At 63.5% G+C, this 14425-nt stretch overlaps 2 protein-coding genes across 5 annotated transcripts in view; one reads left to right on the top strand and one right to left on the bottom strand.

The window, feature by feature from the left end:
- SAMD11 (sterile alpha motif domain containing 11) overlaps window positions 1-2081 on the top strand; it is a 19812-nt gene extending 17731 nt beyond the window's left edge. Inside the window, exons 10-14 of the mRNA XM_060141800.1 lie at window positions 158-236; window positions 325-821; window positions 1046-1170; window positions 1476-1586; window positions 1702-2081. Of these exons, the coding sequence (XP_059997783.1) occupies window positions 158-236; window positions 325-821; window positions 1046-1170; window positions 1476-1586; window positions 1702-1947 (1058 nt within the window). The 3' untranslated portion in view covers window positions 1948-2081. The remainder of the gene's footprint in view (window positions 1-157; window positions 237-324; window positions 822-1045; window positions 1171-1475; window positions 1587-1701) is intronic.
- NOC2L (NOC2 like nucleolar associated transcriptional repressor) lies at window positions 2050-14425 on the bottom strand. 4 transcript variants are annotated; one of them, XM_060141801.1, is made up of 19 exons: window positions 14341-14425; window positions 14045-14197; window positions 12684-12858; window positions 12479-12595; window positions 11765-11885; window positions 11588-11678; window positions 9794-9872; window positions 9573-9683; window positions 9096-9209; window positions 8210-8398; window positions 7896-8035; window positions 6961-7072; window positions 6064-6177; window positions 5711-5812; window positions 4410-4553; window positions 4191-4304; window positions 3244-3397; window positions 2989-3045; window positions 2050-2692 (listed from the first exon to the last, which is right to left on the bottom strand). In XM_060141801.1, the coding sequence occupies exons 1-19, from the start codon at window positions 14364-14366 to the stop codon at window positions 2580-2582; spliced, it is 2226 nt and encodes a 741-aa protein (XP_059997784.1). In that variant the 5' UTR covers window positions 14367-14425; the 3' UTR covers window positions 2050-2579. The 4 variants fall into 4 exon arrangements, with proteins under 4 accessions (XP_059997784.1, XP_059997785.1, XP_059997786.1 ...); XM_060141802.1 differs by having other exon boundaries at window positions 11765-11882; XM_060141803.1 differs by lacking the exon at window positions 2989-3045.

The following is a 14425-nucleotide window of genomic DNA, read 5'->3' as shown; positions in this document are numbered from 1 at the left end:
GGGCCAGCCGGGTTCGTCTGTCACAGACCGCGTGTCCATCAGTGCTCCCGGCGAGCCCGCCCCTCCCCCTATGGAAGCCAAGGACAGACCAGGGCGGGCTTGGGTGGCCCTGGACCACTCGGCCACCCGGCCTCGTGGTCTGTCCCCTTCCCACCAGGCTACGGCTTCCTGCCCCCTGCCCAGGCGGAGATGCTCGCCCGGCAGCAGGAGCTCCTGCGGAAGCAGAACCTGGCCCGGTAGGTGCTTCACCGGGGGGTGGGGCGGCGGGGCGGGAAGTGTCACTGCCGAGCTGGCTGATACTCTGCGGTCTGTCTCCACGGCCAGGCTGGAGATGTCAGCAGAGCTGCTGCGCCAGAAGGAGCTGGAGAGCGCGCACCGGCCGCAGCTGCTGGCACCCGAGGCCGCCCTGCGCCCACCCGACGGTGCCGAGGAGCTGCAGCGGCGCGGGGCTATGCTGGTGCTGAGACACAGCTCTGCGCCCCTGCTGGCCCTGCCTCCCCAGGGCCCCCCGGGCCCCGGGCCCCCCACCCCGCCCCAGGAGCCTGCCCGCCGAGCTCCTCGGAAGGGGGGCCCCAGCCCTGCCTCAGCCCGGCCCAGTGAGCCCAAGGAGACCACAGGGGCTGGGCTCTGGGCACAAGACGGTTCTGAAGATGAGCCCCCCAAGGACTCAGACGGAGAGGACCCCGAGATGGTGGCTGCTGGGGGCCAGGGCCCAACTGGAGGGGCCAGCTCTGAGGGGAAGGGGCTTGCCTCAGGGTCCATGCTGCCCCCTCCACTGCCCCTGGGCTTGCCTTACACGGTCAGCCCCTACTTCCACACAGGTGGGCACCCCCGCCATGCCTTTAGATCCCTCCATGGGGTGGAAGGAGACCGTCCCCCATCCCCCACCCAGGGTCTCAGGGAGGGCGTCCACCGGGAGAAAGATCCCTTTCCCTCATCAGTCCAACATCTCTGAACAATTAGGGCGAGCAAAGGTCAGCAGACAGGGGTGGGAGCATAGGAAAGAGCTGGCCAGAGTCCTAGTAACACTCTACCCCCAACCCAGGCGCCACGGGGGGCCTCTTCATGGATGGGGAGGGGGCCACAGCGCCCGAGGATGTCAGCAAGTGGACAGTGGACGACGTCTGCAGCTTTGTGGGCGGCCTGTCCGGCTGCGGAGAATATGCACCGGTGAGGGGACCCGCCCAGGATGGTCTGAGCACCCCCGCTACCCAGTGCTGCTTCCCACCCCAAGTTTCTCCTCAAAGACTGCGGGGGTGGGGTATGCACCAGTGCCCCCAGTCAGTGCGTGCTGTCAGTGCTTCCGCCTCCAAGGTGGGATACGTGCCTAACACACAGGAGACTTTCATCTGACGCTTCTTCCTGCAACTGCGCCAGCCGCTCCTCTTGGCTCCGCTTCCTCTGGAGAGCTTTGAGGCCACCCCAGGACGCACGGCCCTGGCACTCATGCCCTGACACTGTGCCCCCACCCCCAGGTCTTCAGAGAACAGGGGATTGACGGGGAGACCCTGCCCCTGCTGACGGAGGAACATCTCCTGACCACCATGGGGCTGAAGCTGGGGCCTGCTCTCAAGATCCGGGCCCAGGTGAGCGCCTGCTGGGGGCAGTGGTCTCCAGACAACGGAGGGGCAGCACCGAGGCTCTGCGTGTGGCTGTACGGTGGCAGCCCCGCAGGCCCCATCCAGGCCCGTCTCTCCACAGGTGGCCAAGCGCCTGGGCCGAGTCTCCTACATGGCCAGCTTCCCCGTGGCTCTGCCACTGCAGCCACCAACACTGCGGGCTCCCGAGAGGGAGCTCAGCTCGGCGGAGCAGCCCCTGTCCCCAGCACCGGCCCCCTCGCCCTATGGGGGCGCGCAGCCCCCTGCCAGCCGGGCCTCACCCAAGCAGGAGAACGGAACCATGGCTCTGCTCCCAGGGCCCACGGACCCCTCCCAGCCTCTGTGCTGAGCTGGTGTCAGACCCCCCCGTCCTTCACTGCCGGCTGCTCCCCGGCAAAGGCCCCCAACCCCACAGCTTATCCTCCTTTCGGTTTTGGATGCAAAAACACAATTTTTAAAACGAAAACACATGATTTAAGAGGAAAAGAATGAGTTTCCAAAGACTCTGCGGGTGCCTGCAGGGCCTGGTGCAGACCGCGTGGGGACTGAACCCAGGCACGGGGCGGGGGTGCTGCCCGCTGGGTGGCTGCGGACGAAGCAGAGATGGAGAAGGCGCAGGCGCACCCCAGGCCCTGCAGCGTTGGCCGTGCGCACGGCATGACCGCGTGCCAACGCCGGGCAGAGCCCCACTCCAGGTCGGCACCTTCACGGGGCAGGTGCATCTCACCCGCCGCCATAAGCTGCGGCAGGAGGCCAGCCCCACGGTGGTTTATGGCCGCCACTCCAAGACTTGGAACAGCACTTGGTCCTTTCTGGTCTCTTATGTTGTAAAAATAAAGCCCTATCCACCATCTACGCCCTGCGTGGGCACAGACCCCAGGGCCTCGGCTCAGCCGCAGCCGGGAAGCAGCACACCTGACTGCCTAGTGAGGTTGGGAACGCCATGCAGCAGCCCCCCACAAGGCTCCAGGCGGGCAGCCCTCAGTCGTCCTCGTCCTCGGAGAGCTCTAGATCCTGCAGCTCATCCTCCGGCCCCTGGGCCAGCCGCCACGGCTCCTGGGGGTCCGGCCCCGCCTCTGTGTCTGGGTTTCCATCTGCAGGGAGAGCGCACAGCTACATAAATTCTGCTTTATCAGGAAGAAGCCAGCCGGGGAGGTTACTCATCACTAATTAATCACAGCACTAATTAATTTATCGCTGCTGCTGTTGCTGGGGGCCAGAGCCAGCGGGGATGGAGCAGCTGGCCCAGTGTGTGGGGGATGGGGGGAGGGCGTGGGCCCAGCTTAGAGCCGATGGCCCTGCCCACCCACCGGATCCCCCATGACAGTCTCGGTCCCCAGACAGATGGGCTCAAAAACCACGGCACCCCACGCTCTCAGGAACCACTTACCCTCTGAGCCGCTGACTTCCTCCACCCTCTGCCAAGCTCTTGGGGACCCAGGCGTCCCTGGGGACCAAGCACAAGAGCCCATGGGGGTGGACCCACCAGCAAACGCACAGAGGGGCAGCTAAGGCAGGACGGGGGCCGGGGCACAGCCCTGGACCCCACTTTCCCTTAGGTCTCCTCTGTTCAAGTGGGAGAGGACCCAGAACTGCCCTGAAAGGTGGTGGTGGGAGGGGGTGACACAAGGCCTGGGGGCCCCACCTCTCTCTGGGAAGTCGGGGGCGGCGTTGGCGTCGGCGTCCTCGGCGTCCTCAGCGACGTCCAGATCAAAGAGGTCCTTGAATTCCGCTCTGTCCTCACTCTTCCTGTCCGCCACCTTGCGGCGCTTTACCTCTGGGAAGTTCAAATCTTCCAGCTGGAAGGACAGGGACCCAGAGCTGCAGGTGAGGGTGGGCTCTCAGGGCTGCCTGCCCACTGGCCACAGCCCAAACCACAGCCCAAGCCCAAGCCCGACTCACATTCCAGACCCAGTCCTGCACCCTCCTACCCCGTGAGGCCCTCCTCTAGCCTCCAGCCCCCACCCCCATGCAAGGACCCCGCTTGGCCACTTTTGGGACACTTGGTCGGCATCACTGGGTAGGCTCCCTGGACAGCCGCCCTACCAGGCCAGTGAGGAGGCCGCTAAGTGACATCAAAGCTGCAGGCTCCAACCATGCTCCTTCCCTAATTTTCAGCCATCGCTCCCAGAACAGATGGCCTGCCCATACTGACACCAGGACAGGGATGCAGACAGTCATGCCGCTTGGCACGAAGCTGTCCCCTCAGGTCGCAACGTCACGTACCCACCGATCAGGCCCAGACCCAAAGACAGAGCTAGAGCTCTTCCTGTACCTCCCTGCTGGCCCTTCTGGTGTCCACAGGCTGGCCTAGGTGACAAGGTCAGCCCAGCACTCACTCCTCCAAAAGCCCCAGCCCGTCAGGCCTGAGGGGTAGCAGCCTCTGCCCCAGCACAGCCCTGGGGCCTCTCCACCTGAGGGTCATGGGAGAAGCCCCCAGACTCTCCCCGGTTCTGCCCGCCATCCGCCTCATCAGAGCATCGGCAGCGCCAGCACACGGTGCAGCTAGGGTGGCTGGGGGCAGCACCCACCGACCCCTGCTGACATCCTCCCAGCCGTGCCCACATCCCCAACAACCCACCACCACCATACCCGCTCTTTGCCACTGATCTCCAGCTGGATCTCACGGTCCCTCAGCTTCCGCCACTGGCTGTAGTACTTCGTGAGCGGGGTCCCCTCCTCCCGGGTTCGCTTCTCCCAGGCATCCTGTGCAGGGAGATCCAGGGTCATGTCCCACCCCGGGCAAAGCCCCAGACCTCAGCCACACACTGACCAGTGGCCCCCGGGCCCCGGCACCAGCCCCCAGCTGACCACTGCACGCCGGTCGGACACGCCGAAGGAGACCCTCTGGCGGAGCCCGCGGATGTGTTCTGCGTTCTCCTGCACCTTCTCGAGCAGCTGGCGCACCTGACGGCAGTAGTTGGCCACCTTGCACTCCCGGAGGAAGGATTTCAGCTGCAGAAGAAGGGGGGCTCAGCCTAGCCCCAGGCACAAGGCTACTCTGCACCCTGCAAGCGGTGACCACAGGCAGGCGGGGGCGGGTCATGGGTTCGTGTGTCTCAGAGCCCTGGGGGACACACCTGAGGTTGGGGGGAGCCCCAGTGCAAGTGTGTGGGGGGCGGGGGGGTGGGTGACTCTATGGCCCAGCCCTTAGGGACCTGTGGGGGTCGAAGGGCTGACGGGAGGATGACCACCAACGCCGTGGGCCAGGCAGAGGGGTGGGCAGGGCAGGACGGACCCACCCTCCAGGCCACACCCCGCCTGCTGCCCGCTAAATAGAGTGCTGCCACACGGCACGCTCATTCGTTCCTGCATTTCTGTGAATTTCTTTGCACTTCTGCGGGCAAGTTGAGCGGACTGAGAAACCCCGTGACCGCAAAACCTGAAATATCTACCATCTGACTTTTTACCAAAAACGTTTGTTGACCCTCTTCTAGACCACGATCGCCAAGACTCAGAGAGAGGACGCCGCACACACACCTATGTCTGAGCAACCCTGCCCCACTCACTACCAGGGCCAGACGGGCACAGGCCTCCCTGAAATGAGAAACCTAGGCCGAAAGTAAACGGATCTCCAAGGGGCTTCTGAGAGGAAAGACCCCCCCCATCCCACCCCGAATGTCACCTGAAGAAAAGCTGAGGTGGGCGGCCAGGGCTTCCTGTGACCCCCTAACGTCTCCTACCTCCTCACCCGGCCCAGGAGCACCTGGGAAAGCATGCAGTGAGACCAGCCCGACCCAGAGCCGGGGGCCGGTGCAGCCTGCTGAGCCCCAACACCCCCAGGAGCCCTCACGGCTGGTCCAGGCCCTGGGCTGTAGCACGCTAGAGCGGGGCTGACAGGTCCTGGGGTCCTCCTGACGCACCCGGGCCAGCGCCCTCCTCAGGCTCCCAGGCATGTACCCCAACACCACGGCCCCGGGGACCCAGCTGCCAGGTGATGCCAGCACAGAGACCCCAAGCTGACCAGGCCCTGCCACTGGCCCTGTGCGGCTGTGACAGGGCTGCCCTGCTCTGGCCCCACGCGAGGGGCGCCAGCCCGTCAGGAGGCGGTCTGGTCTGCTGAGGGGTTGGGCCCACGGAGGGACTCGGGCGGGGGGGCAGCGGGCACACACCTGCAAGACAGCGGGCAGCGCCAGCTCGGGGAATGCAATGCTGTGGGCCTGACCGTGCAGGTACTCCAGGCTGAGGTCGTACAGCTGCTCCACCAGGCCATCCTGAGGCAGCGAGGGAGCGGACAGCGTCAGGGCAGAGGGGAGCTCAGACCTCGGAGCCACACTTGGGCTCAGGCTCACCAGGCTACCCAGCCCCGGGAGGCCCACAAGGTTCAAGCCTGGAGGGCAGCGGGCCTTCTCCCATCCACACTCGTCTACCTCCAGTCACCCCGCACACTGACCTCGGTGCCCCGTGACATCCTGCCGTGACCCCGCCCAGGGCGTTCCCGGACCCCTTTGGAGGCTGGGCTCACCCGGTACGCCTTCTCCTGCAGGTTGACCTTGGACAGCTTCAGGATCACAGCAAAGTTGATGGGCCTGGAGCTCATGCGCCCCGGCCTCCTGTTGAAGTCGACCTGCTGGAAAATCTGCCCCAAGGACCCGTCAGCCTAGCCTGCCCACCCCAGTACCCTGGGTCTCTGGACACCCATCTTGAGACCAAGGACAAGGGGCCAGACACAGTGCCAGCCCCACGGCCTCACAGACACCAGCCCCTCGCCGCACAGCTCCAGATCTCTGGTCCCCAAGGGAGTCCCTCTGCCCTAGAGCAGGGCCCTGGTCAATGGGGCAGGACCAGGCCACACCCTTACACACTGCTGCTGTCCCCCTCCTGAAACCGGGCCAGAAAAACATGAGAACCAGTGTCTGGAGACAAAGAAGGGTCCCTCCTGCACAGGGTCACCATCACTGCAATTTCCTCACCCACGATCGCATCCCCACAGCCTGGTCCCGGCCCTAGTGGACCTCTAGCCTTTGGACTGAAGCCTCTCCCTACCTAAGCTACGCGCACACGTATACACACGGATACACACGCACAGAGGCAGCAAAGGGAACACAGCTTTGGAATCAGACGGGGCTTTCAGCCCAGCTCCGCCGCTCACTCTAATCTTGGGGAAACACCCAGATCGACCCAAGTCTGTGCCTTAAAACCAGCGCCCTCGGGCCAGCCCAGCAGAGCAGCTGTACTCACCTGCGGCGCCACTCTTGCCTATCGGGCAGGCACCGCACACAGTTACCCTCACAACCCGTGTGCTATGGGCAAAGAGCCAGCACTCAGGAGAGCTGCACCGAGTTGAGGAGTAGTCGGGCCACATGCGGCAGGAGGCGTCTTCCCTCCCGCACCCTCCGCCCCACCTCGAGCACCTGCTCACCTCAAGGATGAAGGGCAGCACCGGGATGAAGGTGCCTGTGCTCTCCGAGAGCAGTGTCAAGGTGCGCACGCAGTGCATGCGCAGCGGGTAGAAGCGGGCCGTGGGGACCAGCCTGGGGATGTGGGAAGGCGGGAGTGAGCAGAGACCCCAGACTCAGACACCCCCAAACCAGCCTCACCTGCCTGGCCCCGCTGCCTCTGAACTCTCCCCACCCACTGGGCTCCAACCTCAGGAGGGGCTCCTCCCCGGCAGGGTCAGCAGCCACACCAGCCTCAGACAGATAAAAGCAGGACAGAAGGCCCCCACCGAAGTCGCAGTTCTAAGGACCTGCCTCCTTGCTCAGTTACAGGGGCGGGCACCCCACCCCACCTGGCTAGCAACTCAATTTCATTTTAACACGTGAGACAGCAAAACTGTTCTTTCTTCTCCTTTCAGGAGAACAAGGATGCCCTCTGCTGGCCACATGTGGCTCCGCCCGTCTCTGCCCCCACAGACCAGCACGATATTCATAGGCAAACCAACCCCAGCCGTGCCTCGTCACTCCAAACCTGCTCTGTCCAAGACGTCCAGGCAGATAACCCCAAATGCCTTCAAACTGCACACAGTCCCCTCTACCCCGCGTCCCCAGAATGCACGTGTGTGCGGCATCCTGGACTAAGGTACCAGGTCACAGGCAACCAAGAGGCCCAGCTGACGATGATTCTGGGATACCGGGGACAAGGCCACGGACAGCCTCAGCCCAGACCTTCCTCAGGTGCTGCCAAGTCACAGACACCACACCTGGAGGCCCCAGCTGCCAGGGGCACTGGCCAGACCCTCTGTGAACAACCCTGACCCTACCCTGACCTCCAGGACAGCCTCCTGTAACCTTTTCCCTGTGTAGCCCTGGCCCCACCTCCTTCGGCCCTCAGGGCAACCCCCCAGCCGCGACTCACTTGATGCAACCGATGACAACCTGGGACAGGGGGTAGATCAACGGCTGCAGAGCTTCACTGGGGCAGATGGTGCTGAGGGCGCGGCCCCACAGGTGGAGGCAGTGGACGAACTGCCAGCTGTACACGGACTGGCGCGTCTCCTGGGCAGAGTGCAGTCCCCCCGGTCAGCCCCGCCCAGGTGAAGGGGTCCCCTGCACCTATGCCACAGCCCCCGCCAGCAAGGGCCCTGGCGCCTGCCGCCAAGTGGCTGAGCTGCCTCTCGCAGGAGGCCAGGCCCCCACCCCCGCAGTGGGTCGGGCCCCGCCCCCACCCACTTTCTTGCGCGTGGTCATGGCATTGCGCAGGTGGATGGCGAGCTGGCGGATGTAGAGGAATCCGTGCTGATAGGCGACGCCCGCATCCAGGGCCAGCAGCTCTGTCAGAGTCCGCTGCATGAAGTTGACGAGGGGCAGGGTGCTGGGGGAGGTGAACCTGCAGTTCCTCACGTACGTAATGTACATTTGCTGCCGGAAACACCTTAGTCAGAGCCACCTCTGAGCTCCCAGGGCCGCATGCCCCCACCACCCAGCTCCAAGCCCCCTGCAGACACCCGGGCCTTTCCCTCAGAGCTCGCCTCAGCAGGAACCACGGCCCAGCCACGTGTGCCGCAGACCCCCCCGCCGCACGGCCCTGCTTCTCGAGGCCCCACTGCTGCTCAGCCCACCGGCCCCGGGCAGAGTCTGCAGTGCCGAGGGGAAGGGTCTTACGGGGAGGCCTAGACACCCAGGAAGGAGGGAGCTGCAGCATGAATGACCGTGCGAAAGGGCAAGGGCCGTGGACGGACCAGAAGGGAAGGAGGCAGAGAAGCCCCAGCTGCCCGCCAGGCTGATGCAGGGCGCTTCTAGAGGGTTCTGTGCAGGGCAGGCCACCCCAGGCTTAGAGCCAGGCAGCAGGGTCCCCGTCCTTCTCCACATCTGATGTCCTCGTCCACTGAGGGGAGAGCTGCGCAGGCCACTCCATGTGGAGCCCCAGGGGGACCAACGGCTCCTGTCCCCATGCCATCCCGTCCCCCACTTCTCTTGGAGAAAGCCATGACGAGGACCTGGGTCTGCCCAGGGTCACAGCACCCGCGAGAAACACCGACCACAAAGGCAGCCTGCCCAGCCCTCAGGTCAAGACTTTCAACCCGGACTCTAACGGAAGAGCCGGGGGCACCGCTACCTTGAGGACGGGGCTCAGGAAGACGTCCTTCTTGTGCCGGCAGACCTTGACGAGCACCAGGAAGGCCAGCACACGCAGCGTCTCCTCACCCGTGCCCCACAGGACCACCATCCTCTGTGGAGGCGAGTTGTCACCGCCTGCCCCGGGCCCCCCACCCCCCACCCCGAGCCCGGCCAGAGACAGTCCTTCCCACAGCACCCCCCCCGGGGAACTCCCCGAGTTAGGGCTCCATCGGGGAGGAGCGAAACCAAAGCACGTCACCCCTCCTGAAGGCCGTATGGTGAAAACTGCCCTCTGCTGTCCAGCGCATGTATGCACGTGGGTGCCAGAAAGCTGCCCCCCGCCCCCCAGGGGAGCCCGTCCTCGCGTGACTGGGCTGTGCTGCCTCGAGTGTGCCCCAAAAACAGAACCCCATGGGGTGGCACAGATGCCCCCTGCACTCCAGCCGGCAGCTGGGCTGCCCTGAGGTCAACACACCTTGAGCAGCATGCGGCACTGCTTGGGGAAGGTCAGGTAGTAGGGCACGGAGCTGCTGACGTGCTGGAGGACGGCCGCCGCTACTGTCGTCTCTGCCACACAGGCCACCAGCTGGGGAAGCAGGAGAGGTCAGCGAGGCCCGGGATACGAGGAAGGATTGGACCGGTGGATGCGGCCAGGCCCCCATGTGACCCGGCAGGCCCCGCCCCCCAGGACTGCACCTGTGTGACGGAGCTCAGGTAAGCCTTGATGTCTAGCCGGAGCTTCCCCCACAGCGGGCTGCTGGATGGCTGCCGCACCCTGCAGGGAGACCGCGCCCTCCAGCTCAGACACGAGGCCACAAGGAGGGCACCAGGAGGCCACCAGGAGGCAGGGGTGTGCCCCAAGCCACGTCGCATCCAGGACACACACAGTGTCCAGGACGCAAGGGCACATGGGCCCTGTGGTGAGACACCCCGCCCCCCATCTTTCCCATGAGTTCAGGGACCTTTCCAGCTGGATAGACGCGAGAGACACACCAGGACTCTCTCAAGGATGGCCCGCAGCTACACCTAACGAGGGGTACCACCAAGCCCCAAGCCCCCCACAGGCCACCCCACCCGGCCAGAGGGCTGACCATCCTTCCTGTCTGAGCCCAGGGCCAGCCACTTCCCCCAGAGTCCCCAGACAGACCCCTGGCCTCCAGCTCCCCACACCTCTCAGGCACCCACACTCCGCAGTCCCAGGTCTGACCCAGGCATCGCCAACCAGCACAACAAGCTGTCTTCCTTTGGGCCACGTACAGTTTTTGTCGTCGTTGTTAGCCTTGCGGCTTACGGGATCTCAGTTCCCCGACCAGGGATTGAATCCGGGCCACGGCAGTGAAAGCACCGAATCCTAACCACTGGACCACCGGGGAACTCCCCGGGCCACATACGCTTTACAGAGACCAAGTCATTTACACCTTAATTTCAGCAGCAGTGACTGGTGCCTAGGAGGTTTCTCAAAGGCATCGCCTCTCAACACTTGCAGGACTCAGCACGTTAACTGTCTGTTAACTCTGCTAACGTGTGCAAAAGAACCAAGGACAGGGGCCCCTGTTAGCCTCCCCATGGGCTGAGGCCGGCTGCTGGGCACCTGGAGCCACGACCCAGGCGGCGCTGCCGCTTCCTGCCAAGCCCACTGTCCTCCATGGTGACCGCTCTCCCCACTGCAGCGGCCCCCACGGAAGCCCGCACCCAGCCAACGCCAGCACCACTGAGCGCTGCCTCTTTGCTGCCCACTCACTCACTGCCTGTGGCCCTCCACTCTCGCCAGCAGCCAGCTGCCCTGCCCCCTCAGGCAGCCACCCCTACGCGGCCGCATCAGTCCAGCCCTGACCATGCCCCCAGGCCCAGGTACTCCCAGCCCCGAGTCCCGGCCTCTTCCTCCTCCCCCGCCAGGTGGTCCCGGCGGACCTCTCCCTGGAGCTTCCTTCTCCCTCTGAGCAGTGTCGGGGTGAGTGTGACCCTCCAAGCTTTTCCTGCCTCCGGGTCACGTGGCCGCAAGCTCCTGGGAGCCCCAGTGGAGCCCGCAAGCTGCCAAATGCGGGCTGCTGCTCCGCCCCCTCTGGAAACCTTCCAGGGCCTTCGCTCAACTGACCTCTCACACGGAAGTCAAGGTCCTCGAGCCAGCATGGATGGGGCCCCTGCCTAGACACACACACTCGCACCAGCCAAAGAGCAAGGAGAGCGGACAAGACTTGACTTGTCCAAAGAGAAAAGAGAGAATCCTGACCAGGAAAGCCAGGGGAGCAAAGCCCAACACACACTCTGTGGCCCTTGAGGAATTCTGGGCAGGAAGGAGGAAGGACAGGGCTACCCCCATAGGGCCCTGAGTGTCCAGCCTCTCCCAAGAGCCCCACAAAGAGCCTGGCTCTGTCCTCCACATCCCTCTGTGCCAGCTAGGCCTAGAAGGGGCCCCTAGGTCCCAGAGCCCCTGCCTTCCCCAGTGCAGGGCCCGACCATGCCGCCCCATGCCATCCTCCTCCCTCTTACCTGCTACTGTCCTTCGGGGCTTTTCTAAACAGCAGCTCCTGGAGACAGCCAAAGAGATCTCTGATGCAGAAAGTGACCAGAGCGTTGAACACTGCAACGAGGGAACCAGAGATGCCACTCTCAGGACAGAAAATGGAACACAGAGACTGTATCCCTGGTCCCCTCACCCCAGCTCACCAGCACTGTCCGTGACCTGGAACTTGCTGGTCTCAGTGCCTTCCTGTTCTCCTTGGGCGGTGGCCACGGCTGCTCGAAACGCCTGCACAACTTCGTGGAATAGCTTTGGAGTGAGGTGCTGCTAAAAGGGCAGAAGGACCCAGAATGTTGGAGGAGCAGTCAGCTAGCTGGGGCTCCAGGAATCTGCTCTATGAGAGGAAGGCATCCTCGGCCACATCCTCAGACCAAGAGCAGAGGCGGGAGCAGCGTTACGGAGCCATGTGCAAGGAACAGAAAGAGTCCAGCATCCTCCTGGAAGGGCCATGAGGGAGGGGCGGAGGAGCCTGAATCTAAACAATGGCTAGCTCCAAGTGGTATCTGGAGTCCTCCCTTTCCGGCCTTTCTTTTCCCCGCAGAAACCACTGCAAGGCCCTCAGAAGGGCCCTGGCTCCACCAGCGAGCAAAGGCACAGAGACTATGTCCTGCCCACAGTGGACTTCAGAGAGCCCTGGAGAAAAAGAGAGGAAAGGAGAAGGCAGAGGCCCTAGTCTCTGAATGAAGGAGAGAATGCAGTCCTGAGCCCTCCTAGCATGCCGGGAAAACTGCGAGATTCTCTCTCGTGCTGAACGGGATCAGAGGGGGCTCCTCCCACCTGCACTGCCCCAGGTAAGTGAAAGAAAGCAGGGGGACGGGAGCTGGGGCGGGGTCAGCGGCCCAGCCCAGGCCACTTCTCACCTTCGCCGCCTGCGTCCATCTCTCAACCGTGGCGAGCGTCACAGAGGCAGAGCCCCTCCTCCTCCCCATAGGCCCTCTGGGGGCCCCGTCCTCCTCATCTTCCTCCTCGCTCGCCTCCTGCACCAGACACAGAGGGCCCCACTGGACCAGATGCAGAGGCCACAAACACGCCCCCGCCCCCACCCAGCTGTGCACAGGCTCTCACCTCCAGTGCGTCGGGCAGGGAGTGGAGCTGCTCCTCCTCGCCCTCAGAGCTGTCCGAATCACTAAAGTTCAGCAGGCTCTGGTCATTCTCCTGCAGGAACTCGTAGAACTCAGGGTCTTTGTCCTTCAGTCGAGAGAGCTGGTCCTTGTGCTCAGACGCACGGCCCTTACGCCGGCTGAGAAGGTGGGGTCATCAAGTCTGACCAGCTGGTACAGCCAAGGCCAAGGGGGGAGGGGGGCTCAGCCTTCCTGTCCTCCTCAGAGAACCTATGAGGCTTCGTCTGCTCCCTCCACAGCAGCTGCTAACAACCAAGGCAGGGAGCTTTCCAGAGAGCAAGTTTTCAGCAGATCTCTCTCCCCCCCAAACTCCGGACTCACACGTCCGGCAGCCTCTGCACACGTGTTTCAAACCCAAGGCGTGTTTCAAAACAACGCTGAACTTGCAGCTTCCCCCGAACTTACTCTGCCCACACGCTGCTCTACCTCAGCTGTCGCTAACTCCCCCTTTCCAGGTACTCACGTGAAAGGTAAACCCTCTCTGTCTCTCACACCCAGCGCGCACTCTGCCACGAGATCTCATCATCAATACTTCCAAAAGTCTCACGACTCCTCTCAAACCAGCATCGTCTCTCAATTCACTTGTTCACTCCAGCCCCTTACAACCTGCTCTCAGCACAGCAACCGGAGGGACCCATCCTGTTACATGTCACGCGACGTTACTTCACTACTCAAGACCCTAGGATAATTTCTAACTGTACTGAGACGCCATATAAACGGTCTACGAGATCCAGCCCCATCACCACCTCTCCAGCTTCACCTCCTACTACTCTCCTCGCATTCCTGCCACAGCCATGCTGAACTCTGCGTAAGGCTCACTCCCAACTCAGGACCTTTGCTGTTCCTAATGCCTAAAACACCCAGACATTCTTCCCCTACTGCTGCAATTTACTCCCTCAGGTTTCATAAAACGGCCTTATCCACTCCACCTAACGCTGCCGCAGAAGCTCCCACCTATGCTCCCTATTCCTCCAGCTCCTTCTGCTTTTCCTTCCTGTCTGCAGCACTTATTTCTTCCACCGCCCTACACGCTGTAGTTTATCCAAGGCCGAGTAAGCTCTCCTGGACCAAAAATGAATACTATTCTCCAGCGTTTCCCAACACCGGGATGACTTGGCACAGAGCAGTCACTCCGTAAATACCGGACGGAAGAATAAACAAGTCGAAAGGTCTGGGGGAGAGATCAGAGGTCCCTAGGCCTCAGTCCTGAGGCCCCAGGAGTGGTCAGCACCCTTCCGGTGGGGCGGGCCAGGACGGTTAAGTGGGTTCTGCTTACACACGGCCCGTAGAAGACGCTCCACTCACCTGGCCAAGGGACTTCCACCTGGCCCATCCGGGCTCCGGGTCGCTCCGCGCGCCGCCCGCGTCTCCGCCTCTGGGGCTCCTTCGGGCTCCGAGTCGGACTCGGAATCAAAGCCCGAGGCCAGGAACTCGTCCACCGTCAGCTCCGCCAGGCGCCTGCGGGCCATGCCGTTGGAGTCATGACTCCCCGCCAGCCCGATGTGCCCCAGCCCGGCCGCCCCAGGAACACAGAGAGGTGCAAGAGAAGCCTCTCTGGATGCAAGCGCCCGCCGGGAGGCCTGATCGGAGCCTCAACTCACCGCTTGCGGGTCCACGCCGCCGCCATAACTGCAGGCCAGTAGCGTGCGCCCCACTTCCGGCCCCAGCAGGCCTTGCGCCAGGCGC

This window comes from Lagenorhynchus albirostris, chromosome 2 (assembly GCF_949774975.1).
Source record: "Lagenorhynchus albirostris chromosome 2, mLagAlb1.1, whole genome shotgun sequence".
NCBI lineage: Eukaryota > Metazoa > Chordata > Mammalia > Artiodactyla > Delphinidae > Lagenorhynchus > Lagenorhynchus albirostris.
The sequence above is the reverse complement of the archived record's forward strand: the minus strand, read 5'-3'. Positions and strand labels throughout refer to the sequence as shown.